The 22,835-nt window shown below is 41.7% G+C and overlaps 1 protein-coding gene across 1 annotated transcript in view; it reads left to right on the top strand.

Annotated features, from left to right (window-relative positions):
- Positions 1-19,217, top strand: part of PLXNB2 (plexin B2) — a gene marked incomplete in the record, with an annotated part of 671,705 nt that extends 652,488 nt beyond the window's left edge. Inside the window, 1 exon segment of the mRNA XM_044087338.1 lies at positions 17,891-19,217. Within this exon segment, the coding sequence (XP_043943273.1) occupies positions 17,891-17,995 (105 nt within the window).
- Positions 19,218-22,835: the final 3,618 nt, after the last annotated feature.

Below are 22,835 nucleotides of genomic sequence, written 5' to 3' on the forward strand. Positions count from 1 at the left end.
CATCCTTGGAGGATCGCTTTATGTAACTCTCTTCCCTTTAAGAGTTGACAAATCCTCTCATGATCAACCCTTGCTTCATAGGTGTTTACTAGGCTAATGACCAAAGGCCTTTTTAAGCCTAGCCATGCATCCCAAATCTGTCAAATTCTGATACCCTTAAGTGTAAGCGTGGGCCTGGGAGATGAACCAGTTACAGGTTACCTGTTTGCATCAGAGACATAGGTGCCAAACCAGGAATGAATTTCTGCTTTCCCATCCAATTGCCCAAGTTGCACTTGAATTGGATTAGAGAGGAACTCTGCTTCACATGGATGGGAAGCCTGATGATGTCCTTCATGGATGCATCTGCAGTCATAACAAATGGGTTGTCCTGTCGTCAGGTAGCCCTTCGGTCGGCCGGATTCCAAAGTCTGGGTCCGGCTTCGGCTGATGTCGCACTTCACCCGACGTCATCTCTGTTGGTCTTCGGGTATAAAGGCATCAGCCGACGCCATTTTCCCCAGTCTTTCTTGCCGCGTGCCAAGCAGAAGCTGTTCGCAAGTGCCGGTCGGTCAGATCCAGAGATTCCTACTACCGAATACTACTTCGAAGACTTCTAAAAAGCTAAGTACCCCGTTGGGGACTTTTTCTTGCCTCAGCCGATGTCAGAAAAAGTAAATAATTGTTTAACTTGTGGGAAACAAATACCTCATAAAGATTTCCACTCTTACTGCCTACCTTGTTTAGGCCCAGACCACGACGTAGCTGCCTGTTTAGCCTGTGCTTCCTTCAACCGACGAACGCTTAGGCGTCGGTCGGAGTTTGCTGAACAGTTTTTCGGCTCTGATTTTGCGTACATTATGCCGTCGGATCATCCGACTACCCAAATAGTTAAAAAACGCAAAGAAAAAGACCGACACTCGCGGTCCGCGGTTTCGGCCGAAACCATGGATAAGCAAGCCGCGAGTGTCTCGGTTTCGGCCGAAACCTAGAAAACCGGTCAATCCTCAGCCGAATCCATTACTACTACCGAGGCTCCTGCTACATTAGTTGAATCGGCCTCTGAAATTTTGCCTACTACTGTGGTTTCTAGTGACTTATCAGACACCATCCCTTTGGATGTCTCTACCCCAGCACGTGGTGCTGCTAGGCCTCCTGCAGCCATGTCTATAAAGGCCTTTGCCAGGGCCAAAGCAGCCAAAACTGTTAAAACAGTGCCTGTTAAGGCCCCCTCACACAGAACTTCTAGCTCTCAAATGCTTATTCTGGCAGAGGATTTAATCTCCTTAATTAGGGGATCCCAATCTCACCCAGACAGGGCCTCTCAGCCCCCAGAAAAGAGACCTAGGGCAGAGCCACCCCAGCCAGAGTGCTCTGATGATTCTTCGGATGACTCAGACACTACAGACCAGCCAGAGGCTCCTTTTTCTACTTATGAAGATTCCGATGCTGAAGAATCCATTCTATCTGCCTCTCCACCAGAGGAATTTTCCTTTGGGGAAACCTTACATGCCATGAGAGAACAATTCCAATGGCAGGGACAAGATTTCTCAGATTCAAGAAAAAGGCTTAGGACCTTTCTACACTTACCACAACATAGGCCCTTAGCTATACCTCCAGTTTTGCCTGTTGTGGATGATGCATTTAATGATGTTTGCACTGCACCTGATTCTTTACCCCCAGCCCCTGCCAAACCAGACAGATTTTACAGGGTGCCACACACTCATCACCACCTTTTCAAGGCCCCACTTGCAGATCCTGAGACTATATCCCAGGGGCCTAAGGCAGTAGCTTCTACCTCAACCAAAAACCCTCTTCCTTCTGAAAGGGAATCCAGATCATTAGAGAGATGGGGCAAAAAAGTTTACACCTCTGCTACTCTCTCTGCTAGAGCTTTAAACTGTCAGTTTCACATGATCCAATACCAAGAGTTTATGCTTGATCAGTTAACTAAGAAACTTTCCTCTGAAGAATCCTTAGATAAGAAATATGTTTTAGAAATGGTGAATAACATACAGCAGGTTAGTAACCATTCTTTAAAATGTGGCTATGATGCACTGGAGGCTTCATTTAGATCAGCCATGACTGGCACAGTGATAAGAAGGCATGCATGGTTGAAAGAACAGGTCCTGCCGGATCAGGTAAAAGCAAAGCTGTTAGATGCTCCTATGGATAAGGACAGTCTTTTTGGTACCTCTGCCCAGGAAGTAATGAAGTAAATGGAAGAGAAGGCAAAATCTGTACAAACAGTTAAGGATTTCTTACAGGTTCAGCCCCCACGGTTTAGCAGAAACTGGCCTGCCAAAAAAATTGGTCCTTTCCAGACTCCTCAAAGTCACAAAGAGGCAGGAATAGACGCTCTAGAGGCAGAAACCAACCCAGAGGAGGTGCCTACAGAGGACGCCAGTGGCAAGGCAATAACCAGCGAGGCACAGACACAACCACTGCCACTGCAACAGGACAATCACAGTGACTTGGCTTTGACACCGCCTACCAGGGAGCAAACAGCAGCACCTTTAGGCGGAAAGTTAGCCTTATTTTCAAAAAATTGGCACTATATCACAAAAGACAAGTGGATTTTAAAAACCATAGACCAAGGCTACAGGTTCCACTTCCACACCTTACCAGTAAAAAGAGGTATGCCAAACCTACCTCCAACTCAAAAAACAGAAGCTCTAAAACAGGTAGCTCAACTAACCAAGATGAGAGCTGTGGAAAGAGTACCAATAAAACAACAGGGCAAAGGATTTTACTCCAGACTCTTCCTAGTTCCAAGGAAAAAGAAAACTTGGAGACCCATTCTCGATCTGTCCATCTTAAACACATACATCATCGTCCCAAAATTCAAAATGCTGACCTTACAGCAACTTCTTCCCATGCTGGGCAAGGAGTGCTGGCTGGTGACTCTAGATCTCAAGGAGGCATACCTGCACGTCCCCATACGACCAAATTGCAGAAGATACCTCAGATTTCTTGCAGGATCAGAGCATTATCAATTCTCAGCATTGCCCTTTGGCTTATCTACTGCACCCAGAGTATTCACAAAATGCCTGGCATCAGTAATCGCTCATTGCAGGCTACAGGGAATCCAAATTTATCCATACCTGGACGACTGCCTGCTACAAGCGGACAACAAAGACAAGCTGACAACAGATTTACAAAGGGTCATTTGCTTACTTCAAGCCCTGGGATACACAGTCAATTCAAAAAAGTCAAGACTGATCCCATCCCAGACAAGAACATTCTTGGGTGCAGAATTGGACACAGTAAAACAAATGGCATTCCTGACTGCAGAAAAACAAGAACAACTTCTTCTTTACTTCTTGGCATTAACAAAGCAGAACAAACTAACAGCAAGAAAAATACTGCAGGCCTTGGGCTTCATGGCATCATGCATAATCCTGATTCCCCATGCCAGACTGCATATGAGAAAGCTACAGTGGTACCTAAAGAATTTATGGTCTCAACACAGACACAGCTTAGAAACCGAAATTCCACTAATCCCATGCCTGAAGCAAGAGTTCCTATGGTGGGCCCAAGCATGCCAGTCAAACCTAGGCTTGCCCTTCCGCAACTGTCAAGCAAACCAAACCATCACAACGGACGCCTCAGACCTAGGCTGGGGGGCGCACATGTTGGACAAGTGCATACAAGGATTGTGGACTTCAGACCAGCTGCACCTGCATATAAACCAAAAAGAAATGCTGGCAGTAAAACTAGCAATCCAGAAATTCAGGCCATTCCTCAAAGAAGGCCATTTAATGATAAGGACAGACAACACCACAGTCATGTGGTACATCAACAAGCAAGGAGGCACTCATTCATACCCCCTATGCAGAATGACTCTGGACCTTTGGAACATGGCTCTGAGCTACAACATCCAGTTACAGGCAATATTTGTGCCAGGAAAAGAAAACACCCTAGCAGACATGTTAAGCAGAACCACCTTGGATGCTCACGAATGGATGCTGCACCCGGACATCTTCAAGGCCATCACAAAGAAATGGGGAATGCCACAAATAGACCTATTCGCATCCCCACTCAACCACCAGCTCAAGAAATTCTGCACAAGGACGTACCACCCACAAGCATGGAGGGTGGACTCTCTATCCTTCAGTTGGAAAGGCCTGATAGCATATGCATTTCCACCTCTTCCTTTGATGCACAAGGTACTACTGAAAATCAAAGAGGAACGCCCAAGGATAATCCTGATGGCTCCGAATTGGCCAAGACAACACTGGTATCCTTTGCTGAGTAGCATGTCACAGGGGATAATGTGGACAATACCCGTGATACCTTTGATGTTAACTCAGAACAACTACAACATCATGCACCCAAGCCTAAAAACCTTACAACTGACTGCCTGGAACATCACTTAACAACAACTAACCCAGACTTATCACAAAGGGTTAAAGACATTATCCTTGAAGCCCGAAGACCTTCAACAAGAAGGAACTATGCAGGAAAATGGAAAAGGTTTGTCACTTGGAGTGCTGAAAGAGGAAAAGATGTGTCAAACATAGACATTGCTAACATCCTGTAGTACTTGGCAGAGCTCCTACATACAGGCCTGTCCTATTCCTCCATCAAGATACATGCATCAGCTATTTCTGCAGAATACAGCTTCGACCCACCTGTCTTCTCACATCCTCTACTCAGGCAATTCCTCAGAGGGATAAAGAATGTAAAACCTCCTAGGAAACCTCCATTACCAGCATGGGACTTGAACTTTGTGCTAGAAAAGTTGACACTCCCACCTTTTGAACCAGCAGCAACAGCAGATCTGCAACACCTGTCATGGAAAACTGCTTTCCTACTGGCAATTACCTCAGCAAGGAGGGTTTCTGAACTACAGGCCTTAATGGCAGTGCAACCCTTCCTAATCTTCCATCAAGACAGGGTGTCCATGAGAACTAATCCTACATTTATGCCTAAGGTGGTATCCAGAGTATCTTTAAACCAGGCAATCCACCTACCTACCTTCTTTCCCAACCCACAGAACAGGGGTGAAAGACTGCTACATACCTTGGATGTGCATAGGCAGTTACGCTACTACCTGGACAGAACAAAAAGTAACAGAAAAACTGACCAGCTTTTGGTAGCCTATGCAACAGGAAGGGAAGGAAAAGCAATTTCCAAACAGACAGTCTCCAAATGGATAGGGAATTGCATAAGATTCTGTTACTCCTACCATGGGAAACCAATTCCACAGAACATAAGACCTCATTCAACAAGAGCTACAGCCACTACCACAGCTTTCTTATGAGGAGTGGCAACCAAGGACATTATTGAGGCGGCTACTTGGACCTCCGTGCATACATTTGCCAAGCATTATAATTTACCTCTATACTCTAGATCCCGAGCAGGGTTTGCCACTGCTGTACTGCAAGGGATCCTAACTACACCATAATTTTTCTTCCTCCACCCCTAGTTTGGCTATGGTATTCTACCCATTTGTTATGACTGCAGATGCATCCATGAAGGACATAGTACAGTTTTGTACCTACCATAAATGTAGATGTCCGAACTGGATAGCATCTGCAGTCAGGATTACCCACCCTCCTTCCCCTCTGTGGTACTCCTAGGGTATTTACCCTCCCAATAGCTAGCTGGGGGGGAGTCTCTTATGGTGTATTTGTTTGTATATATGTACATAAATGCTTATTTTTTGTATTTGCCTTCTACCTTGTCTGCATACATTGGCATTTATCCAAAATTTAGCCTTCCAAGAGGGCAACTGGCATCTGGGGCAAGAAACACTGAAGAAAATGGCGTCGGATGATGCCTTTATACCCGAAGACCAACAGAGATGACGTCGGGTGAAGTGCGACATCAGCCGAAGCCGGACCCAGACTTTGGAATCCGGCCGACCGAAGGGCTGCCTGACGACAGGACAACCCATTTGTTATGACTGCAGATGCTATCCAGTTCAGACATCTACATTTATGGTAGGTACAAAACTGTACTTTCTTCGTGTTTCACTGTTGCAGTCATTACATTTGGGTTATCTGATTAACAAAGTCTTGGGTCCTGCATCAGTTGCTGTCTCTTCTTTCCTGACGTCAAGTCATCAGAGGTATAAAACATGCAGCCGACGTCAATGCATCAGTCTTTCTTGCCGTGCGGTGCCCGAAGCAGAAGCAGTTCGCAAGTGCCAGTCGGCCGACTCCTGAAATTTTCATTTTTGAGTTTTAGAACCGAAGTCTTCAACTAAAATCTAAGTACCCCGTTGGGGTAACTTTTTCTTGCTCTAAACCAATGTCAGTGAAAGTAAATAATTGCATTTCTTGTGGAAAGCAAATACCTCATAAAGATTTTCATTCGTACTGTATTCCTTGCCTAAGCCCTGACAACGACATACCTCGCTGTCGGTTTTGTGCCTTATTTAAACCACGAACTATCCATCGTGGGTATATTTGCGCTTCTAAATTTTTTGGTGCTCGGTTCAATTATCCCGATATGTTTTTGGTAAGCCATCCGACTACTGACATTCCGAGGAAATGCAAATGATAAGAATGACTGAAGACCTTATTACTTTAATCAGGGGAAGCCAACCTTCCCCCTCTAAGAGACCTAGGACTGAGTTTGCTTATGATACTTCTGACCAGGATTCTGAAATTTCTGTTTCCTCTGATGACCAGGATTTACCCTTATCTACCTATGAGGATTGTGATGCTGAGGACTCTATTCCCTCTGCACCCCCCTCCCCCCCCTGAGGATTTTTCTTTTGGTGAAACCTTGCATACTCTCAGGGAGCTTTTTCATTGGGGAAAGTCAGGATTTCTCTGATTCTAAAAAGAGGGTTAGGGATTTCTTACTCCTGCCTCAGCACAGGCCTTTAGCTACCTCCTGTACTGGACATTGTTGATGATGCCTTTTCGGAGTCTAGCATGGCCCCCTGACTCTCTACCTCCTGCTTCCAGAAAACCTGATAGATATTACAGGGTTCTTGACTCTCACAAGTTCCTTTTCAAAAATCCTACTGCGGATCCTGAAAAAATTTCACAGTGACCCAAGGGCATTAAAGCTACTACTGCCAAAAATCCTACCCCCTCTGATAGAGACTCCAGGGTGCTGGATAGATGGGGTAAGAAGGTATACACTTCTGCAACTTTGGCCATTAGGGCCGTGAATTGCCAGTTTCATATGTTAAAGTATCAGCTGCATATTATTGGATTGCTTAAACAGAAAATTATGTTGACTTCTGATTGTGCTGAAAATAAGGATTTACAGGATTTTATGCATTCTGCTGAACAAGTTGGTAAACATACATTGCAATGTGATTTTGATTCACTAGAGGCATCTTGCAGGGCTGCAGTAACTGCGTCTGTATTCAGAAGGCATGCTTGGCTTAAGGAGCAATCCTTGCCAGATCATGTTAAAGCAAAATTACTGGATGCTCCCTTAAATCAGGGCCACCTGTTTGGCAACAAGGCAGAAGAAGTTCTTAAAAAGATGGAGGAAAAAGCTAAATGTATGCAAACTGTTAAAGACCTTTTTCAAGTACAACCTCCAAGATTTAGTATGCATTGGCCTTCTAAGAATTGGTCCTTTCCTGCCTCTTCCAGACCTTTTCAGTCCAAACCCAGATCCAGCAGAGCACCCAGGCTTCAATCCCAGGGGACGCACAGGACTAAGCAGTGGGGGGCCTCCACTTCCAAATTTAGGAGTAATAAAACTCCCCCCTATGGTAAACTGTCTCAGTGACTTCTTTTTAAAACTTCCAAGCACTTCTCAACTGACTGCCCCTTTGGGGGGAAAGATTGCACTTCATGCAAACAACTGGGGACTCATTACCCAGGACAAATGTGTTTTAAATATAGTGTGCCAAGGATACAGATTTCACTTCCACATGTCACCAACTCCAAGCGGTTGGCCAGGTCTACCTCCAAAGCAGTGGGCAGAGGCCCAAAAGCAAGTACTCTCTCTCTCAAGCATGGGGGCTATTCAGTTGGTACCAGAAGAGAAAAAGGGACAAGGTTTCTACTCGAGATTTTTCCTGGTACCCAGAAAAGACAATTCATGGCATCTTATCCTGAGCCTGCTTACTCTAAACACCTTTTTGGTGATTCCAAAATGCAAGATGCTGACTCTTCACCAGTTGCTTCCTATGCTAAGCAAAAATGCCTGGTTGGCAACACTAAATTTAAAGGAAGCATACCTGCACATCCCAATCAGGGAATCTTGCAGAAGATACCTACGCTTCAAAGCAGGCTACACATACTATCAGTTCTCTGCACTGCCCTTTGGCTTATCTACTGCACCCAGGGTATTCACAAAGTGCCTAGCTCCAGTCAGTGCATTTTGCAGGCAAAGAAATATTCAAATATACCAATACCTGGATGATTGTCTAATTCAGGCAGAAAACCAGGACATACTTTTGAATCATCTGGCTTTTGTACAGAGGATGCTAACTTGTCTGGGGTACACCATAAATGAAAAGAAATCGCACCTAGTACCCTGTCAACAAATTATATTCCTGGGAGCAAGCTTGAATACAACTTCCCAGATGGCTTTCCTCATGCCAGAGAAACAAATTCACTTGACAACCTACTTCAAACAAGTGGTCACAAAAACCCTGCTATCTGTAAGGCAAATACTGCAAGCCTTGGGGTTCATGGCCTCCTGCATTCTTCTAATTCCATATGCAAGACTGCATATGGGGAAACTACAATGGTATCTAAAAAGCCTATGGTGTCAACATTCTCAGGATCTAGAAGCAATGATTCCTCTCATTCCTTGTCTACGTCTTGAGTTCATTTGGTGGGCAGAGACCTGCCACCAAAACAAGGGACTACCATTCACACTACCCCCTGCCGCCCAAACCCTAACAACAGATGCATCAGACTATGCATGGGGGGGGGGTGCACCGGGCAGGGAAGTGCATTCAGGGCACATGGAACCCAATTCAAATGCACCTTCACATCACTCATAAATAAATGTTAGCTGTACAGAATGCTCTGACAGCCTTCAAGGACCACATTCTTCCAGGACAATTAATGGTGAAGACAGACAACACCACTGTTATGTGGTACATAAACAAGCGGGGGGGGGGGTACACATTCTTATCCCCTCTGTAGACTAGCCATGGCATTGTGGAACACAGCCTTGAGCTACCAAGTACATCTACAAGCTCAATTCCTGCCAACTAATTACACTGGCAGATGCACTAAGCAGAACCCTCATGGACCCACACGAGTGGAAACTGGACCCAAGCATTTTCAACATGTTGACAAGCAAATGGGGGAGCCCAGATAGAGACCTGTTTGCCTCCCCCCAGAGCTATCAGTTGGAAAAATTTTGTGCAAGGACTCCTCACAGACAAGCTTGGAAAGTGGATGCTCTGTCCTTCAGCTGGAAAAAACTATCAGTTTATGCCTTTCCTCCTCTGCCTTTGCTCTCCAAAGTACTACTAAAGATCAAACAAGACAAACTAAGGATGATTTTGATTGCACCAGTCTGGCCACGCCAGCACTGGTACCCCCTCTTGCACAGTGTGCCACTGTTGGCCCCATGGCACCTGCCTCAAACTCCTACCCTGCTATCTCAGCAGGAGAACCAGATTCTGCACCCTCAGCTTCAAACACTGAACCTAGCAGCCTGGCTAATTACCTAAGCTCTCCTTTACCATCCCTCAGTAAACCAGTGATGGATATCATTTTAGAGGCAAGGAGGCCTAGTACTAGAAAATCGTATGCTGAAAAATGGAAAAGATTCTGTGCCTGGAACCAGTCTCAAGGGATGAGCACAGCAGTGCCCAATTTACCTCAGATTTTACAATACTTAACTGAGATGCTTCACAAGGGCCTGTCTTTTTCCTCAATAGAAATTCATGCCTCAGCCATTTCAGCTCATTATAACACAGAACCTCCCCTCTTCTCTCTTCCACTGCGCAATCAGTTCCTCAGAGGGGCCAAAATTCTTAGACCACCCAGGAGACCTCCAACTCCAGCCTGGGACCTTAACTTTGTATTGGAGAAACTCACCCTTCTTCCTTTTGAGCCAGCTGCTACGGCAGATTTAAAATACCTTTCTTGGGAAACAGCTTCCCTTTTAGCCATCACTTCAGCAAGCAGGGTATCTGGATTACAGGCCCTTATGGCAGTGGAGCCTTTCGTCATCTTTTATACGGACTGGGTGTCCCTCACGACCAATCCCTCTTTCATGCCAAAGGTGGTCTCCAGTGTGGCCTTTAATCAGTCCATTCATTTTGCCTACCTTCTTTCCTAATCCACAGAATAAAGGGAAATGGATACTGCACTCCTTAGATGTGCACAGACAACTTAGATTCTACTTTGACAGGTCTAAACCTCAAAGGAAATCTGAGCAACTGCTGGTGGCATTTGCTGCAGGGACAGAGGGGGGAAGGCTATTTCAAAGCGAACTATATCCAAATAGATAGGCCATTGCATTCACTTCTGTAAGCACCATGGAAAACCTATCCCACAGGGGATCAGATCCCACTCAACCAGGGCTGCATCTACCTCTACAGCCTTTCTCAGAGGCATACCTACCAAGGACATCCTAGAAGCTGCTACCTGGAGTTCTGTACATACTTTCACCAAGCATTACCATTTGCCAATTTTCTCTAAATCCAGAGCTGCCTTTGCCACTGCAGTTTTGCAGGGCTTTATAGCTGGTCCTAATGCTTTCTAAATTCCTCCTCCCATCCTTAGCTTTGAGAATCTACCCAAATGTAATGACTGCAACAGTGAAACATGAAGTACATAGTACAGTTGTGTACACTTACCATAAATGTAGACGTTCAAGTGTATTCACTGTTGTATTCCTGGTTACCCTCCCTCCAGCCCCCTGACTTTGTTTGGCTATACCTCTTCTCTCCTTTTCAATGCTTAAAAGCTTTTTGGTGTGTTTGCTTTTTTGTTTGAGGTATAACCTTTTATATTTATAGATTTAATTGCTTCCCATTAAGGGGGCACCTGACATCTGGGGCAAGAAAAACTGATGTAATGATGTCGGCTGCATGTTTTATACCGCTGACAACCTGACATCACGGAAGAAGAGACAGCAACTGACTCAGGACCCCAAGACTTTGTTAATCAGGCTGACTGAGGGCTACTTAGACTGGGTAGTCTCTGGAATACTTGCCTCTCTCTCCATTAGATCCTATTTATATCACAGGCAAGGTTCAAGTCTTTAGAATGGATAATTCTGGTGTTTGCTTTGTGGATATGCATGAGGTCCATCCGAATGGGTTCTGACAATGCCCTGTATGCCAGGCATAGATCTCCCCTCAAAAGCCTGTAGGAGACAAAATACAGGGATAGGGCCATGAGGCGGTCTGCATAGGACATATTACTTCATTGGGGTTAACTTCTTTATTGTTGGCTTCTATTTCAACAACTGATACCTGCTTGATATCTCAAAGCTGTCTCAGGGTCATCCTTGGATCTCAGTGGGATCAGCCTCTTTGTTCTTGGCTTCTGTGATGTCACTCCTCTGGGCCAGTAATTAAGGACCCTCAATCATCACCACTGCCACTGATGGGCAACGTTGACTTAGAACAAAAATAGAGCCACACAATGTTTTCAGATGCAGCTCAGTGAACCAAGCACAATTTCCCTTAAAAGCACACAGGCAGCACATCCCAGTTCTAGGGCTGTACTTCCTCTGCAAGTCCCAAGTAACCTCCAACCTTTCTCTCTGCAAAAATCAGTGTTGTGGGTCCCTGTTTCATATAGCGCGTGCACACACACACACACACACAAACCAACTCTTTGAGGTTTGATTTTCACACACACACACCTCAGAAAGGCTGGTACAAATTTACTCGCTATGCACCTCCACCCAGACTGTAAGATAGATTCACTGCCACCAGCAAGCTACTTTAAAGCCCTTACCAGGATACCCAATTACTCTTAGCAAAATTAATACTTGTATAAATGGTAGTGTTAACCAATAAGCAAGACTTTCAGGACCATGAAGCCACAGTGCCACCAAATAAATGCAATTAGTCTCAAAGGTTAAACTATTTTCTGAAAGATCAGCAAGAATGAAAGGTGTAAATATATTTAATAATAAATAATAAAACTGAAGACATGAAAACATTGAATACCTATTTACAGTAAACACCATAGTTTCAGTTCACTGGAAATACAAAAAAATAACACAGATGAAAAGGCTCAAATACAGAAAACAATACTTTAAATCTCACCATATTTTCCTGACTGAAGAATTTATTGTTCCCTCGTTAAGTTACTTACTAAAGCAAGGCAAGATGAAGTGGGTGAGTGGTCTTGTTAGTTCCAAACAGAGTGCTAAGATGTCATCTGGCACATCTCTCACTAGTATCTAAAATACAATTTCAGTGCTGGCTACAAAATGACATTACACCTTGTAACCTGAGTCTGTGGTTCCCTCACTAGAAATGTGAGCCAGGATCTGACACAAATGTGTCACAATTCACACACACAGCTTTGGTAATGTTTATTCCAGCATCTGAAGACTGTAAAACAATTCCAATACTTCACCCTTCCAGCAGAGATTAACCAGCCATTCTCTGGCACTCCAGGGTAGCAATTAGTTCACCACTAAGGACAATAAGAGCAGGATCACAGCCCAGACATTCCATTTCTGGCTGCATTCCAGCATGTGAGATAAAATCTTTATTGCCTAAACCAAGTAATTTATTTCAAGCTATTTTTCTTAAGGTTAGCTGGGCTAAGCTCAACACTTTCCCTTCCAGTACCCTGTGTTAAAATGTATACTGTTCAACAGTTAACAATACAATTTGACATACATGTATATTTCTTTTCTGTCCAATAGGACCCACTGTTGATACATTTTTAACACAAGTGACTTTGCAAATACATTTTTAACACAAGCATCTGTACAAATCAGTTTTATATTTAGATAACATATAATTCTTTACAAAATTCCAGCTAGCTATGCTGGCATATGTTACACATACACTGCCCTACTCTCTCTGGCATAGCTGGTGCCACCTCACATCATCATAGCTTCAAAGTTGTCTTTCAACCCTGAGATTCCTTGGAGTCAACAGTTTCTTTCTGCTTCTGTCTTATCCTGTATATGATTGACATCAACACATTTGATCACCGCATCTCTTATTTCTGACAGTTTCTTTGAGATGTATATTTGCCTCTCTAGTGTCAACCATGATCCCCAAATCTTCATCTACCTTCTCAACTCTACCATCTTCTCAGGACTGACATATTTCCATGAAGGTTGATGTTGACAGCTAGAGAGTCAACCTTGATATCATTTATATTCCCTGGGATCAGTTATGACCTCTGCTGTCTTGTTGAACTTGATGTCCTCCGAGGCTAACATGGCAGTCCCCTTCCTGTCATCCGTCTCTCACTTTGGATCCTCTTTTTCAGTCTTATGTCTCATTCCATCGTAGGTTGCTCATGCCAGAGCCTCCCATTGCATATGCTGTGGGTCTTCCCTTCCCTTGGTTTGTTATTTTTGGATTCCTGGGTTGACCAATCTTAGTTCTCCAGCTGCTAGAAAAGGGACATGCAGTGATGTTCACATCTATGACCTTTCTCTCTCCTCATAGGTTCTCATCTTTGTTAGGACCATGTCACATCCTGCAGACATCCATACCTTTTGCAGTGAGTGTAGAATTTTTAGTTTCATAAAAAGGAAGTCTGGTGACAATGGGAAGGTTCTCTCTCCCCTCTTTATAGGCGACAGTTGTCCTATTCCACTCCTTAAATCGTTAAACGTCTTTGCCATTTGTAGTAAATTCTAGATTACGATTGTCGATTCCTCACTGTCCTAGTAAAACAGGGGGATAGTTTTACTCTAGTCTTCAGGATACCCCATTGCCCACTGCTGGATGTCTTTATTTCTTGTAAAGTGTTACGTCAGTTCTTTGTTCTTTTCTGAGTTACAGATTTTGTTTTGATCATCACATGTTTTACCTAGTGTTCACAGCCCTTTGCCATGGGTGTTAACTGCACATGGATGGTCACCCTTCCTGTCTGACTTCCTACAGTTGCCTGTTCTCTTCCTTCATCCCAGCACATTACTCTGACCCACTGCTACAGTGAGGAGTGGTTCTTACTCTTTTCAGCCTATTTGCCCATAAGAAGCAGTTAGTTGTCAGTCCGTTTGTCCACTGCTCCCTTTGACATGATGTCCAGGTGATACACGCCCAGTTTAGAACACTTTTCTCATACATGTTATAGCATCAGTGGATTGATTGAAGTGTTTACTAGTTGTTTCATATTAAATTAGAAATTCTGATAAAACTCTTCAGACCCATGATGTTCACAGAAAAGTTAACTAAAAGTATAGATTCATAGGTTGGTACTAGTCTATTGGCCCTAGGGCCTATACAAGCCTAGCCATAACAATTCCCTGGTTATTTCTTACCACAATATCTACTTCCTTGGACCCCTGTGTTGTGGAATACAAATTCCACCAAAGGTTTTTAACTTTCAGTGCCTTTTTTTGTTTAGTAGAAGACCTTAGAGTCCCTTTGGGCACTGTGTGACATCCAGTCATAAAATGATTCTGTAGTAAGTGTAGAATACGTAGAGCCACATAATCAGAAAAACTTTGAGGACTTGCTGGAAGACTGTGCCTAATGTCAGGAAAATCCCTACACTGTTGACCTGAAGATCAGAAAATGTAGTAAAATGTGCCTGAAAAAAGGTTGCCATAAAAGACACTGTCTAAACGGAACATAAGCCCTTAGTATGTGCTCATGTCCCATTAAAGCATGAATGTATTAGACTAAGTGGGGTTTGTTTGCACAGCTTTGTTCAGTGCTCAGTTTCTTGTCATTCCCCACCTGTTCTGACCCCTCCATAGACAAATAGGTGGGTCTTGTATCGCTTGCTGCTGCACAGGCCACTAATGAGGTGCTTAAGATGTCTGTGCCGGAAAACATTTCCCAGATTCCCATGGGAATATCTGTTCCTCCAGAATTTTCATTGCTCCCTATTAATTTTGTGAATCCTAGAACATAACTACCATCTTAGTTGAGGATATAGCATGAGTCAGGCTCCTTTAAAACGATTCATAGGGAAAGATCCCCCACCTGCAGCTGGAAGGTGTCCTCTTTCATCAGTAGCTTAGGGCCCAGGCTCTAGTCATTGGCCCCGTTTACATTTTTTTAGGCCCAGGCTCTAGTCATTGGCCCCATTTACATTTTGTTAGGCCCAGGCTCTAGTCATTGGCCCCATTTACATTTTGTTAGGCCCAAGCTCTAGTCATTGGTCCCATTTACATTTTGTTAGGCACAGGCCCTAGTCATTGGCCCCATTTACATTTTGTTATGAGAATATGCTGAGGTGTATATGTGTATGGTTGGTTATAAGATGTTTTCTGGGTATATATGTATGTGGTGGCCTGGAAAAGGATGTCTGCCATTCCCAGCCATCTGTCTCAGGGATATCTCCACTACTCCTACAGGAGAATAAATCACCACCCCTAAATCCCTCAGACTCTAGGTTAGAAGTGGAGCTCATGTTCTACTCCTCAGAGTTCCTTGCCACCACTTCTTGTGGACCCTGTCTAGGGAATGTCTTCTTTGATTAGATTTTAATCTAGAGAATGTTTTCTTTGACTAGATATTAAATTTCATGGCAGGAGCATTTTATAGGATTGCAAAAGCCAAGATATTCATTTGCATTTATTTTTCGCAAAAATTTAATAAAGGATGAGAAGTTGCAAGAAGCCTGAATGTTTTGGTTTGGCTCCCTTAATCTGCAAATACAGGCTTTATGATAATGGGATGTTCACCAACTGCATATGAAAAGATGAATTGTCTTCTTGTCAATTTAACCAGTTAATTAAAAGGCCAGATTCTAAGAATATTGGACTAGAGTTACAGACAGGCCTCCCCATATTAATGTGATTCCCAATGTAAAACCCAGCTGCACCCCCAGTATGAATTTATATGGGGTAATGAGTACCTGAAAATAGACAGACTGGACCAACACTGCAGTTCAACAAAATACTTGCTACACTAAGAGAAGATGAATTCAGAAATGAAACTCTAATAGTATTTGGCATAGGCAACCCACCCAAAGTCGGCCATCCCCACAGCACCACCTGTGAATTGAATATGGTAATTTATAACGTCAGGTAAAACTCTGTCATGCATTTATTATTATATCCAAAAATGCACAGTTGGCACTCTGTGAGGCTGTGTTAATGAAGCACATCTCAGATTTTGTCTTTGAATCGCAACCTGTATGTGAAGGGGGCTCATGGAAAATCGCAGCTGTGCATGTCTGCTGTCGCATACACATTGATAACCTCAGTACAGCTCCACCTGCAGGCTGACAGTGGTAGTTCAAACAGATGGACTTTTAACCTTTTTAAAGCTTTCAGTTCAAATACCACCATACATATGGAGTTATCCCTGTAGCTTAGTAGACCATTGTCTTGAATGGGCCACTTTGTTTTTCATTTTTAATTTAGTTTTCAACACCAGTATAAAATGTCAAAGTTTGGTAGCATAGTATACCATTTAGAATTTAATATTGAATGCCACAATTCCTGAATGGAGTGTGTAGCTTAAGGGATCACAGAGGCCTGATAAATAACCAGGTGCCACATTACTGTCTGGGGTAGTGTGCTACCCCGGTCATAATTTGTTCTGGAACCCCACAGTAGTAGTAAGAAGAGGCCTTTAATATGCTGTACTTGACATAAGTTCACATTCTTTACTTTAGGGCTAGTCTGGCAGACCTAAAGCCAAACAGAGAATACCTGCATAATTAGTACATTGTATAGCCTTCTGCTATGGACTGTCCACTCATTGGGTGGTCAGTCGTTGCTACATTCCAGATGCTTGTTTTGCAAACAGTACAGTAGTAATATAAGTAAAAGTATCTGGGTGAAAACTTCTCCTGAGTGTTTCACTCTTCCAGTCAAAGTGAGAGTCATGTCAGCTAAGCAGCATTGTGGTATTGTTTTTAGACTGGGTTTGTCACAAGTCAGAGATGTTGGCTGCAGTGGTGCAGCGGTTAGCATTGTCACCTCACAGTAAGAGGTTTCCGGTTTGATTCTTGGCTGCAGTCTGCATGTCCTCCTTGCGGTTAAATTAACTTTAAAGACATGCATGTAGGTGCATATGTGTGTGCGCCTTCAGTGAAGGTTGGGTGCTGGGTTGGTCACTTGACATCATAAATATCCACTGCCATTCAATAGCAGACTAGTGATCCGCTGTGGTGACCCCTAACCGGGAAAAGCCGAAAGAAGATGAATCAGATATTTTACCTCCTTGATAAAGAAATTTAGATCAGTTTCTCAATGTATTCTTATGAATGGAAATATAGGCCATTTATAGTAATTGTATGACTTAGCATTATTTCATTTTATTTTCATTTTAGATATTTTAAAACTTGAAGTGTAAACCATGTTGGAAATGCACTTTTTCCCTAAATCCCTGAATTTTGAGACCAGAACTTACTTCCAAGATGCGGTGATGTAGAAGTTGAAATACAGAGTAGTGGTGCCACTGGCAATGCATCCTGTGGGGAGGGGGGGTATGTTTGTGAGGGTTTGCTCCTCCCTACACACACACACACACACACACACACACACACAATATTATTCAAGCAATATAATGAAGTAAGTATTGTCCATAAGATTTTGTGATAGTGTATCATGTTGTAGCTTTGAAAACGATTTCATCCATTTGTTGAACTCTGCTTTAATTAGTATTAATTAGTGTTGTCCTTAATAGAAATGTGGTGCCTTCACTAATTACTCCTTTTCTATGCTTTTCCCAAAATGGCTTAACTGAGAAAGCTGCATTTTTTTTACTGTCAATAAGATATTTTGCTGTTTAGTAGGAAGTTGTGTTGTAACATATTGTCATTGTAGACAAAACCGCAAGTCATTTCACAATACGTAATATTTAAAAGTAGCAATTGTAATTATTTTTGTCATTTTTCCATAGATTATTAATGCACTAGAAGGAGATCCTGCCTCCCAAAAGATGCAGCTTGCCTTTCGCCTACAACAGATAGCAGCCGCAGTAGAAGATAAAGTCACGGACCTTTAACTGGGGGTACTACATCCACACTAATAAATCCGAAGTGCAGATGTTTAAATTTATTCTTCGTTGTAGGGGATATAGTATTATATTTTTATTACGTGGTTCAGTTTCTAAATGACACTAGTTTTTGCTGTCTGAACTGCACTGTAAAATAGCTTTTGTACTGTAACTTATGCCGGTAATTACCTGTATTTGTATGTAAACGAAATAGTTGAAGTGGCACACTGATGGGGTGGGATAAAAGGGAAACTGCCTAAACATGGAAGAATATACTTTTTTATTAAGTGGCATGATTTGAATCATCAGCATTTTTTATAATTTTATATGCAGTTACACCGAATTCTTTAGCTGTCTTTATATCAAAGCAATATGTGTCAATGGGCATGTTTTAAATAGCATTGCAGTTTCCATTTAGCTTTGTTTGAAATGAGTTACCTAAAATTGGTCAGTTAATTAATGTTGTAATTTTCTGCCAAAGTGCCAGACTGTAGAAGATAAGCCTTTCTGTGAAACTTGATTCCTACATACCACAGATTTTTTTTAGCATGAAATGTAGTTTTTAAATGTGAATTTTTTTGATAAATTATGTATATTTTATCCCATATTTGACATGTCTTCATAAGAAGAAAGGTACTTTTTCTTTTGGGATTACTAGCTAAACATTGAAATCCATAGATTTACAAGTTACTAATTCATCCCTTGTAAGTGAGGAGACGTACTCTAGTCAAAGGTATGAGCGTAGGTTGACCCAGTTCAGTGTGTGCCCTTGGCTTTCTTTTGTCTTTACTTTTACTTTACATATGCTGATGTGCCTTATCTTAACTGATCTGTAATGAATTTGCTGTTCGGATACTTTGAAGTAAATACTTGAGACTGTTTCATTTCCATGCTGTTGAATATGTGCAAAAACGACGACTACAGAATTTTTGTAATTATTGTGACTTCTCTAACCATTGTGGATTTTTTAAAAATTGCTTTAGGCATTTTCAAGTTGAAGATATTGTAATATTTTAAATATTTTTTTATTTGGTGGGGGAGTTAGCAGATTGAAAATATCTTGTTTTTATGTGTGTTACTTTAATGTAAATAGCAGTCATATAAAGAAAACAAATCCTGTGTATTCATACCACTAAATTTGTATAACATGTTGATACTTTTGAACGCTGCTGCAGATCGACATGATCTAAAGCCACTAATCTCAAAAAGTAAACAATTTCCATGAATAGTACCTCTTCTGTGTTGTGTTTTGTCTGTGACTTTCGGTTTATGTTAGTATTTTTTGTACAAGTTTTACTGTTATTGCTCGTAATGCTGAACTGTAAATGTCATCAAGGCAGTAATCTGGTCCCCGTTTATGTGCAGCCACATTCATACCAAGTACAAACAGCAACAAAAGTTTTATCGCCTGCCACAGTAGAAAGTATCAACACTTCTATAACTGGTGCAAGCATCCAATTTCTTTTGAACTCTCTCAAATTTTTAATTTTGGCAAGTAATGTTCCATACCTTCACACCCACTTAGAAAATGAGTTTAATAAGTATAAGCGTAATTTTCCTTAACACCGTAATTGAGTAGTTTGTTGTGATGTTCTTGCCTGCTTACTTAATTTCAACAATATGAGAAGTCATTCTTTAATTTAGCCCCATAACTGCAAGTGTCAGAATTACTCAGCAGTGTAGTGACACCCCACTACTGTAGATGCAGAATATTTAATTTTCATTTTAGATTAATTTTTCGGTTTCAAAATTAGTAAGAATCCAGTTTTCAAACTGAAAAAAAAAAATCACCCTCAAGTACCTGCTGGGGTGATTATTTCAGTATGCATTTTACTTTTGAAGTAAGCACTCCACAGCTTCATATTAAGATGAAAAGGAAATTTAAACCCAGAAGTGGCAAGTCATGCTGTTCATAGCATGGCTTCTTACTCCCCCTGCCCACATAGTTAATAGCAGATGGGTAATAGGGGGAAGAGGGGTGGCATAAAGTTTGAAGTGTTTACCTCACAAACACAATGTACAGGATTTGATTCTCATGAAAGAAAATTTGACTATTCTTAAAATGGCCCCCAAGGGCAGTTAACCTAGTTACATCCCTATGAACCTGTAGCTATCCATTTCATGTCTTTTTCAATATATGTGCTAGCTACTTGAGATCAGTTGTTCTATATAGCTAATATGAGTATATAATCTGTGATCTCTAGACATTTAACTGATAACGTTGAAGGAAGAGATTATGCACTCTTGCGATATGTTTTGCTGTTACGTGTATCTTTTTTTTAACTACTTGACAATAGATATTTCTTTGGGCAGTGGTGTCCAAACACGATGCTCACACATCAAATCATTCATTGTTGATAGATTATTTTTTTTTATCAAGCATGTGTAAACATCTTGTTACTTAAAATGTTCTTAATGCACTAGAGAAGTGGGACCAGTATTGTCTTTCAAACATAGGTACCCAATGCACTTGATCATAGGCCTTCACTGTCACAGGATGACATTTTTCTATTTACAAAGTAGTACTTCTGTTCAGTGTACAGAATGCAGTACCGGTCTAGAATGCATATATATTATAATTATTACATTAGTGGTAAAGCACCTATGCATTTTGCCAGAAATACTTTTTTTCATTTGCAACATGACATGGTTCAAATGCTGCTGTTTGAACAGCTAAACTGTCATAATCAAATTCAGCACTGAAGACCAACAATCCTACAAGTGCTTTGTGGCTGAACATGTTACTGCCTGAAAAGTCTGTATTGAAATCTGTACAAATGACTGATGTATGACATTTTGTACACAAATACTTACTGCAGGGATTCATGGGCCTTCACTGCAAGACCATGTCATTTTACATTGTTTGCTTTCTTTTGAGGGTGATGTACAATGCTTCTGCTCAGTATTCAGAATGCAGTAGTGGCTTGGACTACATCTTTAAAATTTGTGATTATATTACAATAATTTGCAACAGATTGTGGTTCAAATGCCAATGTTTGAAGCAGCTAAAGTGAGTTTAAATTCTTTGTTGAAATGCATCAAATCCCTAAAGGATGTATAGCAGCCATTTGTGCATTATATAGTGAAGTACTCTGCTGTTATTACTTGAAAGGTTCATAGTGAAATGTTGAATGGAGACTGGCATATGGTCTTCTGTAGATAAGTACCTAATGTGGGAGTTAACACGTCTTCTGTCAATTTAAAGTATTTTGTCTTGTACTCTTTCCATTGATGCTGTTGTGTTTAACTTCTGCTCAGTCTGCAGAATGCAGTATTGGCGTACCGAGCTGTCATTACATCAGAAGGAAAAATGCTATACATTTCAGCAGACTGCTTTTTTGTAACACCTCTACTTATTTATTTAACATTTGTGTACTGGGAAAGTCTGACTTGGAACAAAGCCAGTTTTCAGTGGCGGCCCAGGAAGAAGTGCTGTAAATATGACTCTGATGCCATGGTTTGAAGCAGCTAAAGTGAATGGGTCAGTTCAGCATGATGCCAATGTTTGAAGCGGCTAAAGTGACTGGGTCAGTTCAGCATGATGCCATGGTTTGCAGCAGCTAAAGTGAATGGGTCAGTTCAGCATGATGCCATGGTTTGAAGCAGCTAAAGTGAATGGGTCAGTTAAGCATGATGCAATGGTTTGAAGCAGCTAAAGTGAATGGGTCAGTTCAGCATGATGCCATGGTTTGAACCAGCTAAAGTGAATGAGTCAGTTCAGCAAGATGCAATGGTTTGAAGCAGCTAAAGTGAATGGGTCAGTTCAGCATGATGCCATGGTTTGAAGCATGTAAGTGAATGGGTCAGTTCAGCATGATGCCATGGTTTGAAGCAGCTAAAGTGACGGGGTCAGTTCAGCATGATGCCATGATTTGAAGCAGCTAAAGTGATGGGGGTCAGTTCAACATGATGCCATGGTTTGAAGCAGCAAAAGTGAGGGGGTCAGTTCAGCATGGTGCCATGGTTTGAAGCAGATAAAGTGATAGGGTCAGTTCAGAATGGAGATCAATTGAAATCTATAAGGGTCAAAAACAAACCTCAAAATCTCTAGGGGTCAAAAATAAACCTAAGTATATTTTATTACTGAACATCTTGTTAGTGCTTAAATTACTTTTAATGAAATCTTGAATGAAAACTCGGATACGTGTTTTTTATACTGGTGCCAAATGCAGGAGCTATTAGGCCTTAAGTGTCACAGTTTGACATTTTGCATTATACTCTTTGCGTTGGTGGAGTCATACCGGACTTATCAATATGCAAAATATAGTACTGGTCTTTAATAAATCTTATATAAGTTATTACTTCAGAAGTACAATTCTTACATATTTCACACAAAAATGTTATCTGTGGTATGTCATGGCTCAAATACCATGGTGTGAAACCTGATGATGTGAGTGTTGAGCTCTTCTTACATTTTCTTGGCACAGAATAATAAATGTGGTCCCATTTTGTAGCGGACTGTTTTGTTGTTACTGCCTGAAAATTTTCGCTTTGATCACTGTAGGGAAAACACACATGCATCTTATGGCTAGTTACCAAATGTGCTGACACTGTATGACATTTTGCATTATACTTTGTTTCCACTGGGATGTTGTACACAACTTTTCATGAAGCAGAATATAATCCTGATCTAAAATATATCATTACTAAGTGCTTGTTTTATCATAAACAAATATTCTATGTATTTCATCAGAAAAAAATTCTTCAGCTGCAGTGGGTTTTGTCTTGCATGCCACAGCTTGAAATCTGTAAAGTAGTACAAGTTGCATTCAGCATTGAGATGGCCTGAAATATCCAAAAGTACAAAAAAAAAATTCTGTTTTTGTAGACAAATATTTTATTTATGTGC

This window comes from Protopterus annectens, chromosome 11.part0 (assembly GCF_019279795.1).
Source record: "Protopterus annectens isolate FY-2018-M chromosome 11.part0, PAN1.0, whole genome shotgun sequence".
Lineage (NCBI taxonomy): Eukaryota > Metazoa > Chordata > Ceratodontiformes > Protopteridae > Protopterus > Protopterus annectens.